Source organism: Monopterus albus, unplaced genomic scaffold (genome assembly GCF_001952655.1).
Source record: "Monopterus albus unplaced genomic scaffold, M_albus_1.0 scaffold113.1, whole genome shotgun sequence".
In the NCBI taxonomy this organism is placed as follows: domain Eukaryota; kingdom Metazoa; phylum Chordata; class Actinopteri; order Synbranchiformes; family Synbranchidae; genus Monopterus; species Monopterus albus.
Window position 1 is genome coordinate 767,731 of NW_018127993.1, and position 23,580 is coordinate 791,310.

The 23,580-nt window shown below is 41.9% G+C and overlaps 1 protein-coding gene across 1 annotated transcript in view; it reads right to left on the minus strand.

Annotated features, from left to right (window-relative positions):
* LOC109966524 (adhesion G protein-coupled receptor L3) overlaps positions 1-23,580 on the minus strand; it is a 202,435-nt gene that overhangs the window by 80,577 nt on the left and 98,278 nt on the right. The window contains 3 exon segments of the mRNA XM_020611408.1: positions 1-487; positions 3,171-3,185; positions 14,051-14,160. The exon segment at positions 1-487 is cut by the window's left edge and continues 7 nt beyond it. Of these exon segments, the coding sequence (XP_020467064.1) occupies positions 1-487; positions 3,171-3,185; positions 14,051-14,160 (612 nt within the window).

Below are 23,580 nucleotides of genomic sequence, written 5' to 3' on the forward strand. Positions count from 1 at the left end.
GTGTAGGGATTGAGCTGGCTGATGACAATGCGCCCGTTGTTCTGCTCAGTGGCATAAATCACCCAAAGGCCGTTTTCATCTACAGCCAAGTCAATGTCTGACTTCCCTCCCCAGCGGTATGGAGATGTGTCATGGTAGTTGGCATTGGCGATGATGGCCTCGCCGCTTTTAATGCGAGTCCGCAGGTCGAACTTGACAATGTTGCGTGTGCGCTCCTTGTTGAAGAAAAGCGCCCCATCGTAGACCACAAAACCTGTTCCATCAACTCGATGTGGGAGCTTGTAGGTCGTCGTCGGCCTTCCGGCGATGAAGTCTTCTTTGGAGGAATATTCAGTCAACGTGTCGGTGCGGTAGGGCGTCCAGGGCATGTAGTAGATCTTATCGGAGGCTTGGAGAGGGTCTTTGCACCAGGCTCCAGACTGGTGGTCTGATTCAAAAAGGTGCTCGCTCTGGTAGACCCTGCGCAGAAGCCCTGGGCACAGGAATACTGAGGAGCCAAAATAGGGGAAAACAAGTACAGAGTTACATTGGCAGGTATTATACATCAGTACATAAAACAGCAACAATGAAGGTTAAATCTGAAGCTCATTCATCATGAAGGAACCGAGTCCCACTCTCACTAACATGATCATGATTTAGATTAAATGCAGAGCAATTTATTGATCAAAGAACAACAGTAAATCGACTGGATTAGCTCAATAGGTTTAAACTTAACTTTTTTCTTGTTTCTACAAGACATGGAAAGTAAACAGAACACAATTTCTATCTGAAACCAGTCATTTTCAATACTTTAAGATGTGTCTCAAATGTCGTGATTCCACCTACTTATTGCCATTTACAGTTTTTGTATAAAACACTTATAATTCAGTTGGTCTCTCACCCAAAAGTCAGCAAGCTACAACTACTGCAGCTCACTGGAGAAACAGACTCAGAGTTTGCAGAGAAGGGTGAAGAGATTAAGTAAGAGTTAGCCTCTGTCTTCTGACTTAATGTAAAAGAGAAATAAGCCAGAAAGTGCCATTGAACTTAGCACAGACTGACTCACCCACATAAACACACATTACTATTTCAGTTCTCTTCGGTTTGTTTGTTTTTACAGAGTGGGTCATAACCATTACATTAAATCTACTGTGATAATGCCCCCCCCCCCCAAAGAGGGGCTCATTCTTCTTTAAACATCCCTGTAGCAGTTTGTAATAAATAGTATTAAACACACGAATCCAAAGTTAAAAGTTTTTACTAAACAGCTATGCAGTAATTATTGGCTGAGGCGGCCCCTCAGAAAGAAAACAGAAGAAATACAGTAATTACATCATCTATATAATGATTGCCTGTCCATTATTTCATCCACATGGCATGTTTAGTCTGCAGCAAGATTTACAACACCACACACAGTAAACTAATTATATGTGAACTGGTTTGTAGTCAAATCTGATCAAGCTAGGCCACTGCAATTCAGCTGGAGCAGGTCAATAGTGCCAAAGCTAATTTCAGTTGATTATGCATTATGTGGACTGAGGCAACTGTAATTTTCTGTTATTCTAAAAAGATAACAGCTGGATTCGGGATTTTTAATTACTACATTGTCACAGAAGGTTAGACATTAAGCATTAAGTTGCAATAAGCAAAGCAAAAATAAATATGCCACTATTTCAGTTCACTAAAAATCAAATCACAGTTATTTATTTAAATATCAAGCTATTAAATAGGAAATACTAGTCAAATATGATATTTAGGTATGACAGAAAAGAACAGCAAATCTTTTAGGCAGTGCAGTTTTCCCTTTCCCACAGGTTTGGCCCACAGTACATCACAAATAAACACAATGCATGTAAAGGCTGCCGTCACCGTAACAGACCAGGAGCCCGACAGCGCTGACAGGTTCTAGCTACAGACCCGTCGAGAGGTAAAAGCCGTGCGCTCCGAGGACGACGAGTAGGAGGAGGAGACAGCAAAAAACAGAGGCTTCATTCTCTTCTAATCTCTTAAGATTAAACATGCGTCCTGTTGACACAGCGCCTCGGCTCACATCTCAGCGGTTGCTCTGCTAAATGCTAAGAAGACTCTTCATGGTTGAAAAAGACAACATGTGCTGGGGTACAAGGTCAGATTAGGTAAGCTTTGTTCTGACAACACACTGGGTTCTGGCGAAGTTTAAAAAGCGCTTTTTAAAGAATAAGCATCAAGGATGGTGGAGTGAATATTAGTATAGTGTTAGAAAAGAAAACATGGCTTTCATGGGGAATTTTACAAACACTGTTACTGCAGCAGCACATCATGCAATGTTTTTAACTCCTCCTTCACTTTCAGTGCTCATTCTCTTTGCCATAGAATTGGGTGATGCATTCTTAATTAATGACTACAATGCTACTTTAAATTTATTACACAGCTATTAAAGCTGAATTCTTGGCTCTTGCTTAATGATTCAATTTCCTTTTTTGACTTCAGTCCAGCTTTATAGTTAACATCTGACAAAGGACACATCTCCCACTCATGTCAAAATGCTACACTAACACTACTAACACAATGCTCCCGGGGCACGAGTGAATATTTAGCATATGTTCTGCAACATCATGAAGTGCTGATACAGTAAGAATATGACTGCTCTGATCTGTCTCCAGTATCGACTGGGAAGTCACTGAAGGTTAGAGCCATCATCATGTTAGCGCTATAATCAAAACGCTGACAGCTTATTGGACAAATCATTGATCACTTTCTATAGCCCTCTCCTTGAATATTACACAGCTGATAAAGCAGAGCTGGAATAATCTGTAGTTATTACAAGGAAAAAACATCCCAGGGGTACGGGGTTTCAGCGGGGAGCAGGCCTGTGATGACCTTCCCCTGTGGATTTATCATATATGTGGAAATGTCAAAGAACTTATCAGCCTGTGGTAACGTTGATGAACAAGGAACGAAGGCTGGAGTTCAATGTAATATTCACTGTGAGGATGCTACAGCATGAACAGAACTAAAAAGATGTTGCCCGTTAGCTGATTACCTGAACAATTTCATTTCCCCGATGAATGACGTGCTTAACCATTATAATGAACATGAACCTACAAAATGCCAGACACTTGCTTTTGCAACCCATCACCAGAAAAAAAACAAAAAAAACTAAGCAAATGACAATGCAGGTGAAAAAAGTGAAGTTGTTGGCATTTAGTTACCTTTTTGCTCCACTTCTATTTTTAGGCATGAAAGGGAGAGAAAGAAAGAACAAACAAAGAACAGATTAATTATGTGATTAACTCTCTTTAGTTTATAACAGTCACACAAAAAGTACAAGAGGGGGTTAGTGGAATAAACATATAAAACATTTAATCACACTGTAAGCTTTTAGAAAGGAGAATAAAAAAGTAGTGTCACACGAGCCTGTAGGAAAAAGAATATCAGATGTTACATTTGTCAAACATGTTTGTCTGATGGCTGTGGGATGGGAATGTGTCAAACCGATGTACCATCATGTATATGGCTTTCTCTACGGTCATAAGAACACTCAGACATTTCACATGACACACTGCTGTGGTCTCGAGTTGACAACTTGTGATCTATGAACTCAAATCATGGATGAAACCAGAGCTTTTAAGACAGAAGAGCTGTGACATTCAGGGGTCAAAAAGGGCAGCGGGTCACGTGACAAATGTGGCTTCAAATAGTTCCAAACAGCCGATTTAGATCCACCGTTTTCTGCAGGGAGCAGTGGGATTTATCAGCACATCACTATTTCTAATGACTTGCACATCTAATTCTGTGTTCTGTTGTAGATAGCTCAGCTAATTTAGCTAGCTACTTACCAGGTATTACAGCGAGACATTCAAAAGTTTATGAAGCTTGTTTTGACACTTAAAATGTCACATGTATAATTATTGCTAGTCATTTCAACTTCTTATTTTAAATGATAGTAGCCAAGTCAATGTAACTCTGTGGCGCTGCTCCTAATGTTTGGAGTGGAATGTAAAATGCCATTCATTCAACAGCTCAGCACTACCTCGGCTATTACATCCTAACTCTCTATGTATCACTTCCTCAGTGGACAATCTTTTTATGGCAGTCATAGCATTTTGCCAGTCTCTTCCATTCATAGTAGGAAGAGGCCAGCAAGCCTGCTCCTGTCCCTTCGCCTCCAGTAATCCCAGTTCTAATAAGAGAGGATTACCCTCTGTTACCAGGGCTTACAAGAGTCCTCTCCTCCAAATGGAGAGTGCAACAGAGTGAGGTATGGAGGTCAGTGGGCAGGGGCAGGTGGGGTAAAGCTTGTAAGATGGCAAAGTTATTAGAGGAGAACTATATTAATGCAAGGTGGTGAGCAAGTGCAAAGAACCAGGCAGCACTGTGTCAGATGGTGGTAGGAACAAAATGGGTATAAAATGATGGGGAGGAGAGGTCGCTTGGGTTTGTCAGATCTTAAAATTATACACTGTACAGTGCAGCACCGCACAACAGCAAATACTCCAGGTGTCAATGAAACAAAGTCCATACCAAGCCTGGGCTACATCTGCATCAGTGGCAACTCAAATTTGTCAATAACTCGGAATTTCATGTGGCCCCCATAGATCAAACCACAGTAAACAACCAAACATCCCCGATCGAAGTCTCTCCACCTGCCATGAGCAATGGCCGCACAGCAGGGACCGCAGGAAGGCCGACATTTCTGATTGAGCGATCACTAACAGTGGTGAGGGGAGATGAGGGTAATGATCTATAGAAAAAGGCATTAGCAGTGGGGATAGGAGAAGAGCTATACAATGCAATCGCTGGGAGAGATGATGTGAGAAGGGAGTAAAGGATGCGGATGAAATCCCTGACAAGGAAATACACCACTCCCGGGGCTCCAGTGCAGCATGTGGCCCTATCACTTGACCAGAAGATGCCACTGACCGCAGCGAGGTCACCTCTCAGCTGACTCAGGTTTCACTACATGTCCTGCACAGAACTGGCAGAGAATACAACCGTGACACAAGCCCTGGTTATCCACGGTTACTGCATCACAGACACAGCAGCGGGAAATGCAGAGTGGGAGGGAGAACTGATTCATTTGAAAAGCATCTTTACTCCACCCTGCTACCCCCGTTGTGACCTTAATACAGTTCTGGTCACAGCTATCACTGAGTCACTAAAAAGCACTTGGCTCTCTTCTCATCCTTTTGCCTTCTCTCCTCGTCTTTGTCCGTCCCCTCTGATGTCTAAGCGACCATCAACAACGCACACAGGTACAAATCATAAAATTGGGTCCTTTAGCAGCTTGTCTTACTTCTGTGAAAGGGTTACATCATCTTCCATCACACAAAACATGCTCAACATTAAAAAAAAAAACCACCCAGACAACATTTTATGGGTTGTCTACAGTGCACATACTATACATTATCAGTTTCCATAATACCGTAGCTATGAGCACAAACAGCTTATTTAGAAATCATACAGCTCACATGCTGTGAATACATTTAACAGAGATACTTCATTGAAATGTGAGATGTTGCTGCTGCTGATGGAAATCACACCACTCTCCAACAAACTGTGGTTCAATTTTAAAACACTGGATGAGGTAATGAGCTAATTATGTGAATAAGAGACGATGAGCACGGAGTGGCAACACAAATGCCATGATGTGTCTGCATGGGGACGGCACCCGACACGCTCTCGACATCACAGCAACTTGAGGGCCATCTGTGACGTGAACTGCTAGTGATAATTTGACTAATTATTAATTGCACTAATTTTAAGGATAACGTCAATTGGCAGAATCTGTCACCTGATATTAGTAAGTATCAGCGCAGCAGGACAGCTGGATGCCTTGTCAAGACAAGCAAAGGTCTAGCACATTTCCTTATGGGGAAAAAGATAAAATCACATTTCCTTGGATACAAAAGACAAATGAGAACAAACATGCATCACTAGAAAGTTAAATAAACAAATTTCAAATAAAAATCCACTAAACATTTGCAGAATGAAGGTGCCAACAGACATCCATATTCACATTTTGAGTCAGAGAAATGTTCTACCAGGACGCGGCTTAAGTGAATACGCATCCTGGCCAGGTTGGAACAAATTCTGGCAACAGGTTTGGGCAAAATAATAACTCACTGATCTGTGTGCATTCAGCTTGTAACAGTCTGGCTGCTGCACGGTTCACCCCGCCAAACACACAGAGATGGAAAAGGCAAAAAAACAAACAATCAAGCCCATCTCTCTTTGGGCCAGCAGGTTGTTACGACCTACAGTAACCTGATATAGTTAGGCTACGACTGGTGACCGCAGCAATGGTGACACAAGCAAAAGCTGAAGTTACAATAGGTGATGTAATATAGAGAATGACAAAGTGTGTGTCAGGGGGAGGGTGGGGTGGATGGGTGAGGTAGAGAACACGGGACTCCCCCCACAGGACACTGCTGTTTTCATGCCTAAACTGAACCAAGTTGTTTATCTAATTTATTAAGCTGAACAGGAAGCAGCAGCTGTCCAATGTGCACTGGAGCATCCTGCCGTCCACCCATACAGGACCCCATAAAAATCTATTATATTAGCACATTCAAACATACAATTTTGTTCTGATAATGCACAAATATAACGCTCACATGAGAAGTCATTCTGCGTGCTTATTGTAGTCTACTTGCTACTTCTGACACATAGTGAGCAGCTACCAAAGGGGACCTTTAGCTCCTGTGAGCCACGGTCCTGCCATGTGACCACAGCTGTATGGATTTTCATTTGAATAATTAACGCTTCCCAATTTCACACTAATGGTTGAGAGGTATCAGAATGGTATCATTAGCTGCTAATAGAGATTCATGGCGGAATGGCTGCAATACATTTCGCAATATTTCCTGCTCCTTTTTCCGTTCCCTGTCTCTCGGCCAAGGAGTTGCAGAGTGCAAACCTCTTAACTCCATCCCATCAGCTTTTTAATTAATGACACAAATTAGGGGGCTTTGAATAGCATGTGCCTAAGGATGGGGGAGGATGGGGGAGGACACCCATGGGCAGATCTCTCTTTCTCTGAATTCTCTCTTCATCTTTCTCATTTTTTCCCCTATCATTTCCCTCAGTTGGTGCTCACGAGGCTCCCATACCATCATTACAGGTTCCATTCCTCAACAACCCACTTTTTCATTCAACCACTTGTCTGCTCTCTTTGTGCTCCCTTCTTGTACTTATTCAATCTCCTCCCTAGTGTCTCCTTTCCGTCTCCATTGCTTTTTCTCTCTCCCTCCTACTGGGAGGCAGCTATGCTATCTTATAACCTTGACTATGCAGGATGCCGTGTGTGTACACACGCTTGCTCTTCTGTGCGTGTTTGTCTCTCTTTGAGGGACAGGTGCAAGGACTTGGCACTCATCCAAGCCTGCTACCCACGTGGGACCGACCAACAGAGGGACAATAAAAGACAAGTGCGGCCTAGGCAAAACAAAATTAAATATATTTTTTGTGGAACATAGCGACAACTGGAGCAGACACAGCCTAATTGCACCTTCTAAAATAAGTCTTGATTTTCAAGGACCTTGAAATTACGGAGGAGTACACAGATTAGGGGGTGGGAAGAGAAGAATGGGGTCGTTTAGTCTGGTCTGTGGCTGGGCATGGTGACACACCAGTGAACAATGAAAGAAAAAACAAGGAAATGGAAAAGGAGCTTTGATTAGTAGGGTGATCATTAAAAGGAGAGACCCCCTGACGAGACCAGTCTTTAATTAGTGCTATATCCTCGACACTTGGCACCCCAACAGTTCTTTCAGCCGTGTGCTTGAGGGTGTGTGTGTGTGTGTGTGTGGGCAGCGGATGGCGGACACATTGAAATAAAAGCTTTGCTTGTGTTATATAATTGCAAGTGTTTAGCTTGTTCAGAGTGCAAGAACATTTATTTCAGTATGTTGCAGTGTGTTTATTTTTGTCTATAACCTTTGAAATCAAGGAAGATCCTGTATGAATCTTGTGGAGCAAAAGAGCAGCCACTGCAGACCAAGAGCCTGATTAATCTGCATGTCCAGTCTTCACACCACCATTTATCCACATTGCTAATCACAGCTTCCCTGTGCATCCATGTTACATCTTAACTTAGAGAATAAGACCTTATTTTCTCTAGAATGACCAAATTATCTTATTTATCTTATACTGTATGTGATTTTACCTTTATTTGCCAGTCCTACTAATATAATAACCATATTCTCAACACTATAAAATTTAAAAGGTAATGAAATTTTAAATTTCATTTAATTAAATTTCATTTACAAAGCAGACCGCTGCGTCTACAGAAGACACCGAGAGCATTGCCTCTTTCCTAACCACAAACAAACACCAAAAACTTTCCTGTCATGCACTTTCTCCAACAATCATCTGTTGCATTGCTAATGTCACTTTGCAGTTTGTTGGCTAGATAACCACTAAGCTAGCAAGATGTAAAATAAGCACATTAAATAGCTTAATATCCTATAAAGTTCAGACGACTGGTCAGAACTGATCCATGTCTGGTGTCCAGACTTCAATATCACTGCTAACAAAATGCTGTCTGTCACTGGCTTTTAAGCTACAGATACCAGCACAGGTTTGTTTCCTTTGTGGTGTCTCTGTATCTATGCAGTAAATCAGCCTTCTGGCTAAGCTGTCAATCAAACACTGACCCCGACATCTCACACAGAGGCTTGAGGGAATTGATGTTTTTCTGATACATCTCCCAAGAGATATTATTTCTTCCTTTCAACAATAAAAGAGACTATTGACAACACATTTTGAAATCACTTTTACCTTAGTTTTGACTGTAAAATGCATGGCTAATTGTGATTTCAGATGGAAAGGTATGCCTGCAAAAAAAAAAAAAAAAGTTTAAAATCAATGTGTTGTGACAAGATCAGTCTGCAAATTCAGGCCATGACACCAGTGTGAATGTGGCGTGTGAAATATGTGACAGGGAGTCATCAAAGCTTACTGCACGGGCTGAGGAGTGGTCAGCTGTCACTGACTGATGAGATGCCCCCCCCAAAACACACACACATACACTGGAAGAAGTGGTGCTGGCGCTCAGGTAGGGAGAAGAGGAAAAAAGGAAAAAGCTGTCTGAACAAGCAAGGTAATGCTTACTGGCATTTCAGCACAGAGTGCGGAGGGTGTAGCTGTGTGATGTATCTGCTGTCACGGTGTCGACTCCCACACTAGCCCTGATGAACGTGGATTGGAGAGCTCGAGGGCAAAAAGCCAGTGAACTTCCATACAATCTGCTTAGTAGATTTACTGATATCAAATAGAGTGATCTACTCTTCAAGAAGCTTAAAAGTTGTTGAAAGATTATCCAAGGCGAAGAGAGCTGCCTGTTTGCTTGTCAGGTAGGGTGCTGATGCGGTTTGAATATTAAGTGGGAACAGAAGGAAAAACTACATTTGATCATCTGAGACATTGTTTCTATTAATCTAAAATCCCTAACATGTGTAAAGAAATGAAAACAATGAGCTCAGCTGATAAGATAGAGATCTGAGGTGCATAACCAATTGCAGTGTCCACATTAGAGCCATGACGTCTGGTCCTGGTCACACAGGTGGTGTTTGTCTTTGGTGTGACCACTGCATAATGGCTCTTGTAATCACATCAAATTATGCCCAAGCTGCATTGTAAGTGATAGCTGCGTGTAGAGCATCAATTTCATGGTTTTACCTGCCAACGTAGTGAACATAGATTGGTAGCAGGTGCCGAGTATAACTTGCCAACAATCTATTCCATTATTCGATTAGGGGCTCCTGAACCTGTTAGGTGTGTTACTATTGGCTAAATCGATTAAAAAACAATTAGATAAGTTGGGAATTAAACAAAATAAAGCAAAAAAAAAAAAAGTGACAATACATGGCACGTTTGAATGAGGTATGAGCTCAGGATTTCTCTGCTTTGCTCAAACCAGAGAACTGATTGCATGATTATAGGTCCTAGCTTAGGTTCCAAACATTGAGCCATATCCAACAGGGCAGAGCTGTGCGAGGCAGGATTTTACAGTGGGGGGAACTAGTGGCTTATGTATAGCAACAGACTGCCAGCAGGTGTTTTGCCTTTGTTCTCCCTGACTTTCTGTCTCTCACTCTCCCTCCACCTCATCTGTCATACACACTGAAGGGAACAAACTCCTGAAAGGACATGTAATTATCCTCAACTTCATTTTTTTGGGATGAGAGGTCTCACCTGGACCAGATTAGTCAATTTGCCATGGAAACTCCACAGAAAGCTACATCTAATTACTGGAGGGAGATGGCTGATGCCAGTGAAAAGGACAAGAAGCATAAGAGAAAGCTGTCAACAACAGGGGGACTCACTCAATGGCAAAGCATAGCAACGCAGGTTTGAACGGCAAGTCTAAGAATCTGAGGGGCCACTGAGGGGATGTCAGTGCGTCATTACAGCTGACTGGGGGGGGAAGAAGACAACTGAGCTGACCTCATGTGGTTTTTCTTAAAGGTACACGGAGAGAAAGACGAAGCAGAGACGGAGAATGGCTTTAATACGGCACTAAGACAATAGACGTTCCCCATTTTCTGCTGAGCTGTGGAAAGTCAAGGTGAGAGGGCAGGGCAGAGACCGATGTCAGCCACTGGAGCACAGTCATGTTTATGAGTTATCACAGAGGGTGAAAACATCCCTTCTGCCTGAGGGTAGCCTTACTAATCTGTGAAGTACACAGGGGAGCATGCACATACCGCACGAGTACAAAGAAGAAAGAGTTGCCTGGCAGGTGAAAAGCCAGTGCACCCTGATGTTCATCTGACTCTGTTATGATTTGCAGGGTTGAATAAAAGAAAATTCAGTGCAGTTTTATGAATTAAGTACTACTTTTTTCCCCCAGTCACAGTATGTATCAATGTCGTTTTTATTGTTTCACCTTTCAGCCTGTGATGTTTTGCCTTTCTCATTTCCTCGCACAAGAAACACACAGCTCATATCAAACAATTATTCAGGCAGCAGCTCAAATGAAACCATGATGGGTTGCCTCGTGCTGTGACACAGCGCACAGGCAGACACCGGCACTCTTAGCGGTAATTCTAACATTTTTTCCTATTACAATTGATGGAGTGCATCAAATTGCAAATTAATGATATCAATATTCTCTCTGTGGCATGTGTCCACAGTGCCATTAATAATAGAGGATCTGACTGTACAATCTCATCGGTTTATAAAGATATGGAGAAGAGAGCGGTAATTTGTCCTAAAAGAAAAAGGTTCCCCAAGCAGAGTACAGATAAAAGCCGTCTGTTGAGGTGGTGGAGGAGAGGGCAGGAGATTGTGGAGTGAAGGAACAGGGGAGCAAATAAAGAGACGTAGAGGTAAAAAGCAGTGAAAAGCACTTAGAGGGCAAAATGTAAGTGAAAGCGGGTGGAGACTCAGAAGAATAGAAGTATTAGGACAGAGTGGGAGCCTGTCATTGGACCACAGAGTCAAGACTCCACCGCTGAAAGAGAGTCGGGGTCACGGGTGACTGCTTCTCTTATTAAACACTCAAACCTTTCACTCTGTCTCAGGAACTTGGTAAGGAGACTTCTGCTAAAAGCACATACACAATCAAGCTGCCATGTCTTAAGCATGCCTGTTTGGCAAAATAAATCCCTAATTGTTACCAATTACTCTAACACCAACCAGTTCAAGCTGTTCAGCTGAAATGTGCATTGAGTTCATGATTAATTATGTAAGATGGGTTGTTATATTGAAAGAAAACAGATTAAGCAAGACACAAAGAACGGTCTCTAAATGTGGCTCATTACAGCCAAAAGTATCCAAGTGCTTCATTTAGTCCACTGAGTTGCGACAAGCGAACTGCATTCACACCATGCCATAAAACTCATCTCAGAATCCGTCTCCAGTGACCGCTAGTGATTACACTTTACTTCCCTGCTCAATATACAAATAAACGCCTACATGACTTCTGCAATATTTATGTGCTGCCAGCAGAATTATTTATCCTACGATGGTTCTGGGCACAATCTATAGTTATGCCACACAAGGTACCGCCATTTCCCTCCCTAGTGCTCTCCTAATAGGCGGCCCCAGTGTTACAGCCACAAAGCTGCCAGGAGCAGTTCTCCAGCAACGTGGGATGGCCGCTTCATGTTTCGACTTGGCTTTTCTTAAAGAAGTTTAGCATCTTATTAAAAAGTGAACAGGAGGTGGGTGAAGGAAGGATGAAGAAAGTCAGCTAATACATAATGAAGTGGGTTTCAAGGAGCTCCCATTGGACTGGGGTGCCACTGGGATCACTGGTGTCGCCCTATAGTGGGCAGTGGCCATCCCTTCTGACTGACCAAAGAGGAAAAGGATAGAGACCAGAAACATGCACAGACAGCATTCCTTTACTATCACCCTCACTATGCTAAGTAAAAACTCTGTGCACGCTGCCAGTTCCCAACAGTGGGACAACGTCCATCTTGGCCTCTACATGTAAACATTTCAGTAGAATATGGCAAGTCGAAATCCTGAGTAGATGGAACTCCGAGGCTTGGCTTCCGCAGGCAAGCATTTTTGGAAAAAAATTGTAAAACCCATTAGAACAGATGGAAAGTTACCAGGCTGCCAAGAGCTTAATAGAACAATGCTGGTCTAAAGGTCCATGTCTGGCACACAAAGTAGACCACAGTGAGTGATTCACCTCTGACAGGATATCAAAATTTCACTAACATCTACAGGATTGAATACGTTGGGTCACTGTCCATTGCAGCACAGTGGCTTTAGTTGGGTCAGTGTTCAATTAGGACACACAGGGAAGCTGCTTACACGAGGTGGCAGAGATAGCACAGAGTCATGTATAAAAGAGCCGTCTGCCAGCTCTGTATCACAGGTAGAAATGGTTTTTACTTTCCAACATGAAAGTTCCTGTCAGGAAGACTGCTAAGGGAGCCATGTTACAACATCAAATGTTGAAAAGCCGGTTCAGATTTGATCTGACACCGCTTGAACCCAGCAGCTACAGACTGCACAGATAAATGCAGATATTTCCAGCTTTCTATCATTTCTGTAAACGCCACACAAGAAGTCATGACTCTGGCAGGCAGAGTTATTGTGACTGGTGTGGCGTGACCACTGCAACGGGTCATTATAACACAATACATCCCACTTCCTTTGGCCTCACCTGGACTTCCTGTCTGTGAGTTTCACTTGCACCCCACGCTGATCCTTCCACTCCCTGCCCAAATGTTTCCACTCAAGTTATGTGCAGCCTGACAATGTTTTTCACCTGCTGCACTAATTAAATCCTTTACTTACTCCCTTCAGAGCTGCCTCGCTAGTCTGAGCATTAACTGGCGTCCACTGAGCTGAACTGAACCGAAAACAACAAGTATGCTTCGTTTTGATGAAAGTCAGACAGCCTTTCTTGCTGCTATGCTAACAGAGACATGACATGATCAGACGTGACTCCTCAAAAATATGAAAGTGCAGTGAACTGAAGGTGCTGCTGACAAGTACCATCTAAGTCTTAAACAGCTAAAACTATTTCTGACTGAATATGTTATTCTTTTAAGCATGTTGCTGACAACAAATTTCCCACACAATGAGGTTATTCTGGGTAAAAATCAACAGACTCAAATGATTTGTCATATCACTTTAACAGCGTCATCTACATGTAGAGTATTTACATGCTTACTTCATCATCAATAAATGACACAGCCAGTATCCCCACACACAAAGTTCAGTGGAAGATGGCACGCTGTTGGCACAATTGATGCCACTCGGGATGAAGAAAAAAAAAATCTCCTGTCAGGTGAAACAAAGGGACGACGACTGATAACATTATCACATCAACGGGCAAACATCCCTCCACGCAGATCGACTGTATCGTTTTTCACAGGTAAACATTTCCCGTACTCATATGGGGTGTTATGTTTCCTCTGTCACAGAAACCGTCACATCCACTGCTGCATGTTAATCAGTTCTACCGGAATGGACGGCACATTCAAGATATTTTTGAACACTAAATGCACTGAATGCGTGTATGCTGATTGGACTGTTGATTAGACAATGCTATTAGGAGGAAATGAGAATGGGTATGAACATTAGGCAGTGCTGAAGAGTGTGAGAATGGAGGAATACATACTGTAGGGTACACATTCATATTGGACTTCCAGATATTTGTAGGTTCCGGGGCACGGGTCAGGAAACACGTCTGGTCCGGCCACAACAGCACACTGGGTCCTGTTATTACATCTGGAAACAAAAGGACGATTTATTAAAAATTTGAACAATAGCAACATCAGATAACGTCGTCCTTCACAATGACCACAACATACAGTAGCACATTAGTCCGATGTTTGTTGTGTGGTTAATGAAGTTTAAAATGTTTCATTCGCTAGCAGAGATGATGAAGATTAGGAAGCTCCACTGCTTATTAAACAGATTCATCCAGTCTCTTCCCATAAAATAAAGTATACAACTCAACTGAGTGCTCCCCTGTGCAATATCATCTAAATGTCTCAGGTTTTCAAATTATCCCATGTTACAATAAGGTTATTATTTTTCAGATGAAGTGTAGTATTCATCTTATGCTTAATTAAAAACGAACCTGTTAGACTGACTAGGCTGAAAGCACGGGCCTGAGAGTGCAACCTCAGTGCAACAAAAGCGAGCACACCTGTGATCACTGCCACAGAGTGACTGCACCTGTGATTTCCAATTAAGGCTAACAGGATAAACATGGTTATACAGTCACCAGTGAACACCGCAGCCTTTTCAGGTCTGGCCAGGGCTGTGTTTAATGCGACACGGCTCGCTTCAAATAATCAGAAAACACAAATGTTTTGTACCCTGTGCAGAGTTTGCACTATGGACAAGCAGCTTGGGGAAAAAAAAATAGACATTTAGATCATGATAACTCTTGTAGTTCCCTAACTTCATCTGTATTTATTATGAATGTCAATGTGGTGAGGTGTGGAAACAATTTGTTCATCACTTGTGTATTTGTTAATTACCTATTCAGCGCTAATGAATTATAACTAGGCTGTTGCTGAGAAAGACAGATATTGTTAAACACTGGAACAATGTGTCCAGGACCTTGACTTTCTGTAGATAAGAGTTTGTTGTTCTCTGAAACGTACTCCCTTCCTCTCACATAGCAGTTTTTCTGCACCTGTTTATCCCTGAGAATAAAGTTGTTGACCTTGCGAGAGCGCTCTTTGCTCTCTAGGCCTCCTTGTGTACACACTGAGCCCTTCTGCAGCAGAAGCTTCTAATAAAGAACCAGAAGAACAAAGTGGGCCTCAGCATTTCTTTTATTAGATAAGAAGTGTCACAACAAAGGTTTGCAGAGATTGATTAAGGATCAATTAGTCAACTAGGATAAAAAAAAAAAAAAATCAATTAACAGATTCAGATGACTGTATTAGAAAAATCTGTTGATTATAGTGATGGTACATCTTGTATCTACAGCAGAGACAGTATGTGTCTTATAAACTTTTTTCATTCCTTTACACAACAGTGAACATATTTTAATTGTGTGACACGTTTAATGTTGGGACACTATGACGTTCACCCTTCTTTTTAGGGTCAGGAGGCACTGTCATGGTTAAATTTATCTTCCTGTGGAGGAGCAGAGTTGGAAGTCATGGAGCTACACCCAAGTTTTTAAACCATGGACAGGTTACGTTGTTATTATTTCATGATGGATGGTAGCCGCGCCGTTGCTGCAGGGGAGGGGTAAGACAATCAACTGAGTGCAAAATCAGCTCCAACATGAAATGTAGGTCTTCATTAGAAAACACAATTACGGTGCCAGTGGTGTTCTCATGTGCCATTTTGTTTTTGGCAGTGATCAATCAAAGCCCCGCTTCATATGCAGAGAGCCTCTCGCCACATATAATAGCAACACTTATCTCACAACATTAACTCTTAAACGTTTTGACAAGCATTGATTTGTCTGTGCTGCACATCTGTTTGCAAAATGAAAAAATTATGAAGGTCTGTTCAGTTCCTATCCCAGCATCCATTGTGTATGTGAAGCCTGTTACAGTATATACAAGATCGCCGTCCATCAAATCTATACTCATTTGCAGGCCACCATTACCTTGCAATAAATAAAAAGGTATTTATTCCCCAGCAAGGCTGTTAACAGTGTAAGTCTTGTGAAGGTCAAGGCGGGGTCTGACACGATGATTCATATGCCACAATTATAGGATTCTCTACACCTTAATTAACATTGATTGGCTGCCGACTAATCAATCGAACCAGTGAGGAACAAGCAAAAAAGGGCCCATCTCATTTCAACCAAACCCAGTAATGAGATATGGTGTGCCGAGTTGTTCCCATGTGAGCTTTAAAGGGTTCATGAACCTACCCCCACTCCCTCACCCTCTGTCACTCACTCACTCACCCCAGTCAGCAGTTTGCGGCCTATCCCTGCTGATGAAGAGTTGATTCCAATGCAGTAAATGCCAGTCAAATAAATAAGGTGGGTCAGTCCTATGAAGGTGATAAACAATTACCAATTCTAGAGGTCACCATGTTTTTTACAGTTGCTCAGGATGGACGAGCCACACATTGGCTCTAGAGCGCACATGTTCGGTTCCAAGGTGCTACTGCAATGAAACAGCAGCTTGGATTTGGAGACACTTGGAAGATGAAGTAGTAGTAACAAAAAGTATTATTGTGACTTTAAGAACTGTAATTTGAAGAAACTTTGAGCCAAACTTGTTTTCTGAGTGCACAATTTGTCCTATATTTACAATAATCACCGTGAAGCAGCTGTGAGGACAATTTAATGATGTATGAGAGCTTTACTGAATCAATCTGCAACCTCACCAATAGATGTCACTTGATCTGACACACTGCACCTTTAAGACTGAGCGTCACATTGAATTAGAGCAGACATGTACATATAGTTCATTTTTAGCAGCATACAGTAGACAGATGTTGGCTCGCTTTACAGACTGTCGTGTGTGTGTGTGTTGCTGTCAACCATCGCCATGGAGAATATAAAAATGTTTTCTGACTCAACTGCCACAGAAGATAAGATAGAATCAAATCTGGAATTTTAATAACAGTTTGTAAGAACTTCCTCTTGGAGGATTAAACATCATAATGTGTATTTAATGTGGACTGCAAACTTAATCCCAGCCTTAACATCTACCTCGGCCTATATTCACAATCCCCTTTATCACTGCTGTGCTTTTTCACCTCTGTATCCACAAACAGATCGCCGTCAGTGTCCTGAGGGCACCCACACATTGCACAGGAGTAAAATAAGATGGAGAAATAATTACAGTTAAATGTATTAAGTGCAAATCAATGGCAAGGTAGGAGATGGGTGGATCAATGTCAGGAAAGGCTGCCCAAGCCATGTGCCACAGTGACTTCACAGCCCAAATAATCAGGATTCATCAGACACCCTGTTTGAAAATTGATTTGCTTTGACTGATGTGTGCAGATCTTTATATGTTTGCACATGCACTGTAAAAGGAAATAGACAGCAGGTGGTGGTGGAAAACTTTCACAGGCAAATGATAAATAACGAGAATAACCATACAGCAGTAATAAATTTGTTCTAGGAGTTGTCAACAAACAATTAGGACACAAAAAAAAAACGTGATTCTGCAATTTGGCCACCAGCTGCCCTTTTTTTTTTCATCCGCTTCCTGTTTTTCCTCCGGTTTAGCTTTTTCCGCCTGTTGCCTCTTCTGCTGTTTGTTATCACTGGCAGATTAGAGCTCAGACTGCCAGCTGACAATGGGAGATGTGGCACAAAGTACCAGAGTCCTACGTAAGCACAAGCTGTAATCACTATAATCGCTGGCTGATCCTGCTCCTGACTCTGATGACAGTAAGTGGGGTAAAGATTCCCTCTGTCTACTGACCCCTGACATAGAAAATAAATAAATGAGTGAATAAAAGGGTGAATGTGTGAATCAATAAGAGAAAAAAATAAAGGCACCAGTCAGTGGTGTAAGACGGGGATAGTGCCGTCAAAGCCTGACAGATTTGTTCAGATTGGAGAGTAATAAAAGAGAATTGGTGTGCACCACTGTTCCCTTTCAGAACTCAAATGATTTATATCAGGAGAAAATACCAAACAAGTGGATGGAGAGAAAGGTTCACAAGCTTATGAAAGTTCATGATGAAAAAAAAAAAACTATGCTGAAACCACCAAATTGCTTTGAGTGATTTTCCATAGAATCCATATCAAAGACGTTTGCCTGAGGTAAGTCAAATAGGAAGAGAGAAGGTTCAGCTGGTGCTCTGCATCGAGTGGACGTCTCTGGAGGTCGTCCACAGATCGCATACTGTATGTTTGATGAGAAAGTCCCTGTCAAGGAGCTCAGACTCTCCATTTACTTTCAGTTCGAGAGAGCAAACATGTCCATACTGCCACACCACCTTCACACATATCTGTATTAGCTCATGTTTTATGAAAAAAGATGCACAAGCTGTTTTACAGAGCGTGTGCGTCCAAAGACAAAGTGCACCTTGGTGGTGTTTGTTTATGTGTAAACTACAGTGTGCGTCTGTATCAGGGAGGGGAAAAGGAAAAAAAAAAAAAAGTGACGGACGGGTCAATATCCACTTCCCTCTGCTGGGACCCATTACGCTTTAGTGATGGTCTTCACAACCCACGGTCGACTTCATTCATTATCTTTCCCAGCTGCACGCTGCAGCATCCATCTTTTCTCATTCGACCTGTCTCCTGGTGCAGCCGCACAAAAAGAAAAACAACCTCTAAAATTCCCATGTAAGCCTCAAGAAAACATTCTAAAAAGGTAAGCAACGGCCCTGAGCGCTGCACATCTCTGTCTCGAGTAAAACCAAGTAGTATTAAAAAGCAACAGCTGGGTGTCGATTAGTACAGATCCTTTAGAGAAAGAGCAATTATCAGCTAAAGCGCCTGTGGAAGTTTTCTGTTGTAGAGCTGCTAGAATAATGCATCTTTGATACAGTATGTTCCAATTCCAATTATTTGGTGTTACTTCAAAGATACCTCAAGCTGAGGATTACCAAACCAACTCCAACAATTATGCTAATACTCTCTAAGTACTCAGAAGGGTTGGTTGGGTGTGTGTGATTAAATTCAGTGAAACAAAGCTGATGTTATGAACTCCTCCTTAAAACCAAGGTGTTTAAAGTGTGCACACACAAATATTGAATTCATGTGCTGGTGTTAGTCATCAGAGCTGGAACGTGGCGTAGCAGTGCAACAGCTACTGTACTGTGTTATCGGTTCGTGTTGTGCCCGGTGGCTTCCACAGCTTAACGTAGTGGGGAAGCTAATATGGGAAGGAAACCTTGAATAGTGCTAAAGCTGGTGCTGCTTCCCATCTGGCATATAAACACCGCAATGCATAAAACACATGTCGAGCCAGGCTGCAAATTTGCATGTCAAAGGTCAAAGTATTGCACAGATTTTGTTTGGCTCAGAGAGTGAAGCTAGAGATTCAGTCATTGACATGAACTGACTACTAACACAGCACAGCAGCATCTTCAGCCAAACTCCTGCTGGTTGAGTTTCATTGTGGGATAAGGAAGTACAATGCTCAGAATAAAAATGACAGTATCTCTGGCTGTGCGACGTCAATTTTAATCTCTCTTTTTAAACTGTAGCCTGTGCTCCAAGTCTCTATATAACGCAAATTCCAAAGAAATGAATAGATGTCAGGCTGGACCCCATTATTTGAGTATTGGGTTATTCATTGTTTGGGTAGATAATCAGTTTTCTATATTGGTATTCAAATATCCGAGACAGCAGGAAATTTCAATGCAGTCTGAGCCCGATGATGAAGAGGAAAGAGAACATGATGAAGACAGCTCGGTGTGCTAACTGATACATCTCTGAAAACATTGGAGCACACCTCCAAATAAATCACAAGCAAAACCGAGGCATTTTGATTAAATAACGTATGCGCAGCCGGCTGTGAGACGGTTGAGCAAGGGCGGTCTACTAAGTGCAACACCGTCGTTCATTACAGTGGGAGTTTCTGAATGAGGTCCTGAGGGACATAACGTAAAAGTGCCCCATGTCTGAATGATAGAAAGCCGTCACTTTAACAGACTGATGAAGCGCCGATGTTATATTGCCTATTTGCTTGAAAAGGGCTGTACTGATTGTGTTGCTGCGCGATCTCAGCCAAGAATGGAGACGTAAGTGTTCAACTCCCTCACCCACGGATATCCAACTGTTACTAGTGAAGCTCCAAAGCCCATATCATGCCAGTTGGGACAGCCCTAAATAGACACCAGATTTAAATTTAGATTCGCTATTCTGCTATACATTATAAATTATATATTGTGTTCTCAAAATCTAATCATCTAAAGTCAGTGATTGTAAATACAAGACTAGTTTCTGTCGATGGTAACATGATGCTAAATGCATCATCACCATTTTGCACTAAAGTCATGTAACTATATTAAGGATCCCTGGAGAAATCCTACATCTTCCTATGGAAGCTGACTGAGAACTTGAACTCATCGTGTGAGAAGCAGTGAAAAGTGTTTGTTATTCAGTCGATCTATAAGCACTGGCAGCCCCATGCATCACATAGTAAACATACTGCGTTTCTGGCGACTGACCAGATCTATCAGAGCGGTCACAGGTTAAAGGATTCAGGACAACTTGGAAGCACAGTCTAAACCCGAGGATGTTGGTCGAACAGCTAAAATAGAACTGATATGCATCAATGGTAACATATTCAGCTAACAAGTTGACCGCTCTGTAATGATGTATAATGGCACTACTCTTTATTCTGAAGCTACAGAGTTTGTTTCCAAAACACAACGAGAGTGCCTCTACACATAATATGATGCTGGGAAGTGAATGCATACACCATAAACACAATGTCTGAGTGTGGGTGTGGAGGGTTTTTAGTGGACTGCTGAAGGGACTCACTGTTCTCAAGTGCTTAAGCTCCGTGTAGCACCACACAAACACGGATGAACATTGTGCATGCGTGCGGACGAGTGCGCCTACACTTTCAACAGATCGATCGATGTGAACAACCACAGATGAGAGAAAACTGCATTTAAGATGAACACCGCTGAAGCACCGCCTGCTTATTGGGTGGCATTAGCAACATGCTATACAGCCACAGAGAAACATCAAGCTCTGTGACACTGTCTGCACAAACATTATGGTTGGAAAAACCTCAGCCTCCTTTCTATAAGATTAACAACGTGTAACTAAACAAACGAATAACGTGGCAAGTGTTTGTTCAGTATAGGGAAGATTGAGTGTTTACGATCATTCATATAGGAGCCATATGAATGACCTTTCTCAAGTACAGAATAAGAATTTCACGGGGGATGGTCAAGCAAAGGTCAAGACTGATCCTCTCTCATGAACTGCTTCCACTGCTTACATACATTTCTAAAAACATGAGCACCCACAGCTCCTTTTTTACTCTGACAAGGATAATCCCTTTTAGCCATTCACACAGATTAGGAGCTTCCATAAGATTTTACACCACACAGTTTGCCTCCGTCTAATATTATATTGGGAAGATAAGCTGCAGTTCATCTCAGTGCAACACAAGCTGAGGAAAACGCACTATGACTTTAGATGTGGAGAGATTACTTACTAGAATACAGGCCTCTTGAGTATTTTATTCATCTATGAGGTGCTTTGTTTGGCTTTACTCCAAGAGTCTGCAGTGAAGCTCAGCCTGATAAAACACATGCTTTTCCTGATTGGCTGTGTTTAGATGAGTGGGCACTTTGACCGAGGTGGTGACTAAAATAATATCTTTTAACTACGAAGAAAGACCGGGTTTGTTTATGACCTGCAGTGACAGACGAGACAAATGGACACAACGGTTGCAACATTTTCCAGCTCTGATTTGTTCTGTTTGTACATTTTCCCATGTACTGAAGGCTACAACAGGAAGCAATCATTTTTCTGTATAGTTTATGCAGGTTTAGTTTGTAGTTGTGTTTTCTGTACATCTTACTTGTCGTGACTGTATATGCAGTAATATGTATTCAAACAAAATGTCAACTATATGTAACTGTCTGCAGAGCAAAGACTAATGTGTATACGGTCACCAAAAGTTCAAACTGCTGATGTCTGCTCCTCCTGCAAAAGCCTGACTCGTGTTCCTTTATATAGTCGCATATATTGTATATGATATTTAACAACAACTTTGTCTTTTTGCACCAAGGAACAGGAGAGTGGGAGAAAACCTGAGAGTGAGCTCCACAAACTTTTCTGGGTTGTTACTATTGCCGGCGATAACGTAGACTGGAGGTCAGGCCAGACAAGGGTGATCACCTCAGGGGATGAACTCCTCCCATGATGAGCATTGCTTCCGAGGAGAAAAGGTATTTATTTCAGGTTGGCTGCTGTTCGCAGCGTGGTCTAAACCATGAGATGTTTTATGAAAGCAGAGAATTTTCCACAACTGACATCACAGCTGCTGATCAGCAGCAGTAAACATTTTGTAAACAGAAAGAGAAAATTATGTTTGAAATGAGGTTTAGTTGGGCAACAACTTACTGTGCTTTGGATTAATAACACACCATGTGACTTAACGTCAATGTCTTGGACTGTAAGTTGCATTTCCTACTTTATTCACAACAGCAGTTATTGTAGCATCCGTGACTTCTGTTAAACTGTAAATAATTCCCGAATCTCAGAAATATTAATACTACTGTGAGTAAGGCTTGAAAGAAAGAAGCCCCTGAACTCCTCAGCAGATGTTTAGGTCACATTTAGTTCACCCCAACAGCTTGCTCCAAAACAAAGCAGAGAGCGAAAACAAAAAGAAACTATAAACATTTTGTTGGTGTAGTGAACGTGCATTGAAGCATGCAAGATATTTGTGCAGAGCATATGGTTACATATGCTCTTTATCAGATAATAAAGCTTTGGTTTAGGTATAAATGTTTAAATGCTTGTTTGTAGAAGCCCTGGGACACGTCAAACCAGAGAGCCACTGCAATGTCTTTGCAAGAATTTTGAATTGTGAACGAGACTCCTGCTCTTGTTATTTAATCCAGCTACTGACAAATCAAACTTGCTCGGCTAGCCTCTTTGAAATTAATCCATCTATTTTGGTGTCACAACAGGTATTAGGTGATGCAATTTCTCTCTCCACCTGAAAGGTCAATCCGTGATTCTGCACATGCTGTAGACATCTATCTGGCTGCACTCACCAACATTCCATTAAAGTATATATTTGGCCCACGCTGGAGAGTGCAGAGGGAGTTAGACGGTTCCAAATTCAACATTAAGAAAAAAAAAAGAATGAATCTGGATCCAAAAACAACTCAGTAAAACTACTCTTACAAGGGGAGTGTTGTTAGAGTAACAGTGTCAGTGTATTGTTTAAAGTATCTCAATAAAGTTTAGTCTTGTATGATGATTAATTTAAGTGTGTCAAGAGTTCATATTCTTGTTGTCTTCCACACAGTGGTAATACACAACCATTCTTCTGAAGACAACAGAGCTCATGTAATGAATCCCCGCTGACACAAGCCCTTTTCATACAGTATATGCATTCCTATGTCAAGCTTATCTCTGCTTTCGAGGGAGGGATGCAGTGAGCGGTCTTTTGGTGCACAGACACGAGTGCCTATCTGAAAAGGACAAAGATAAACCGAGCAGAATAATCCTCAGCCACTTCCTTGGATATCTGCAGATAGAAATCTTGAAAA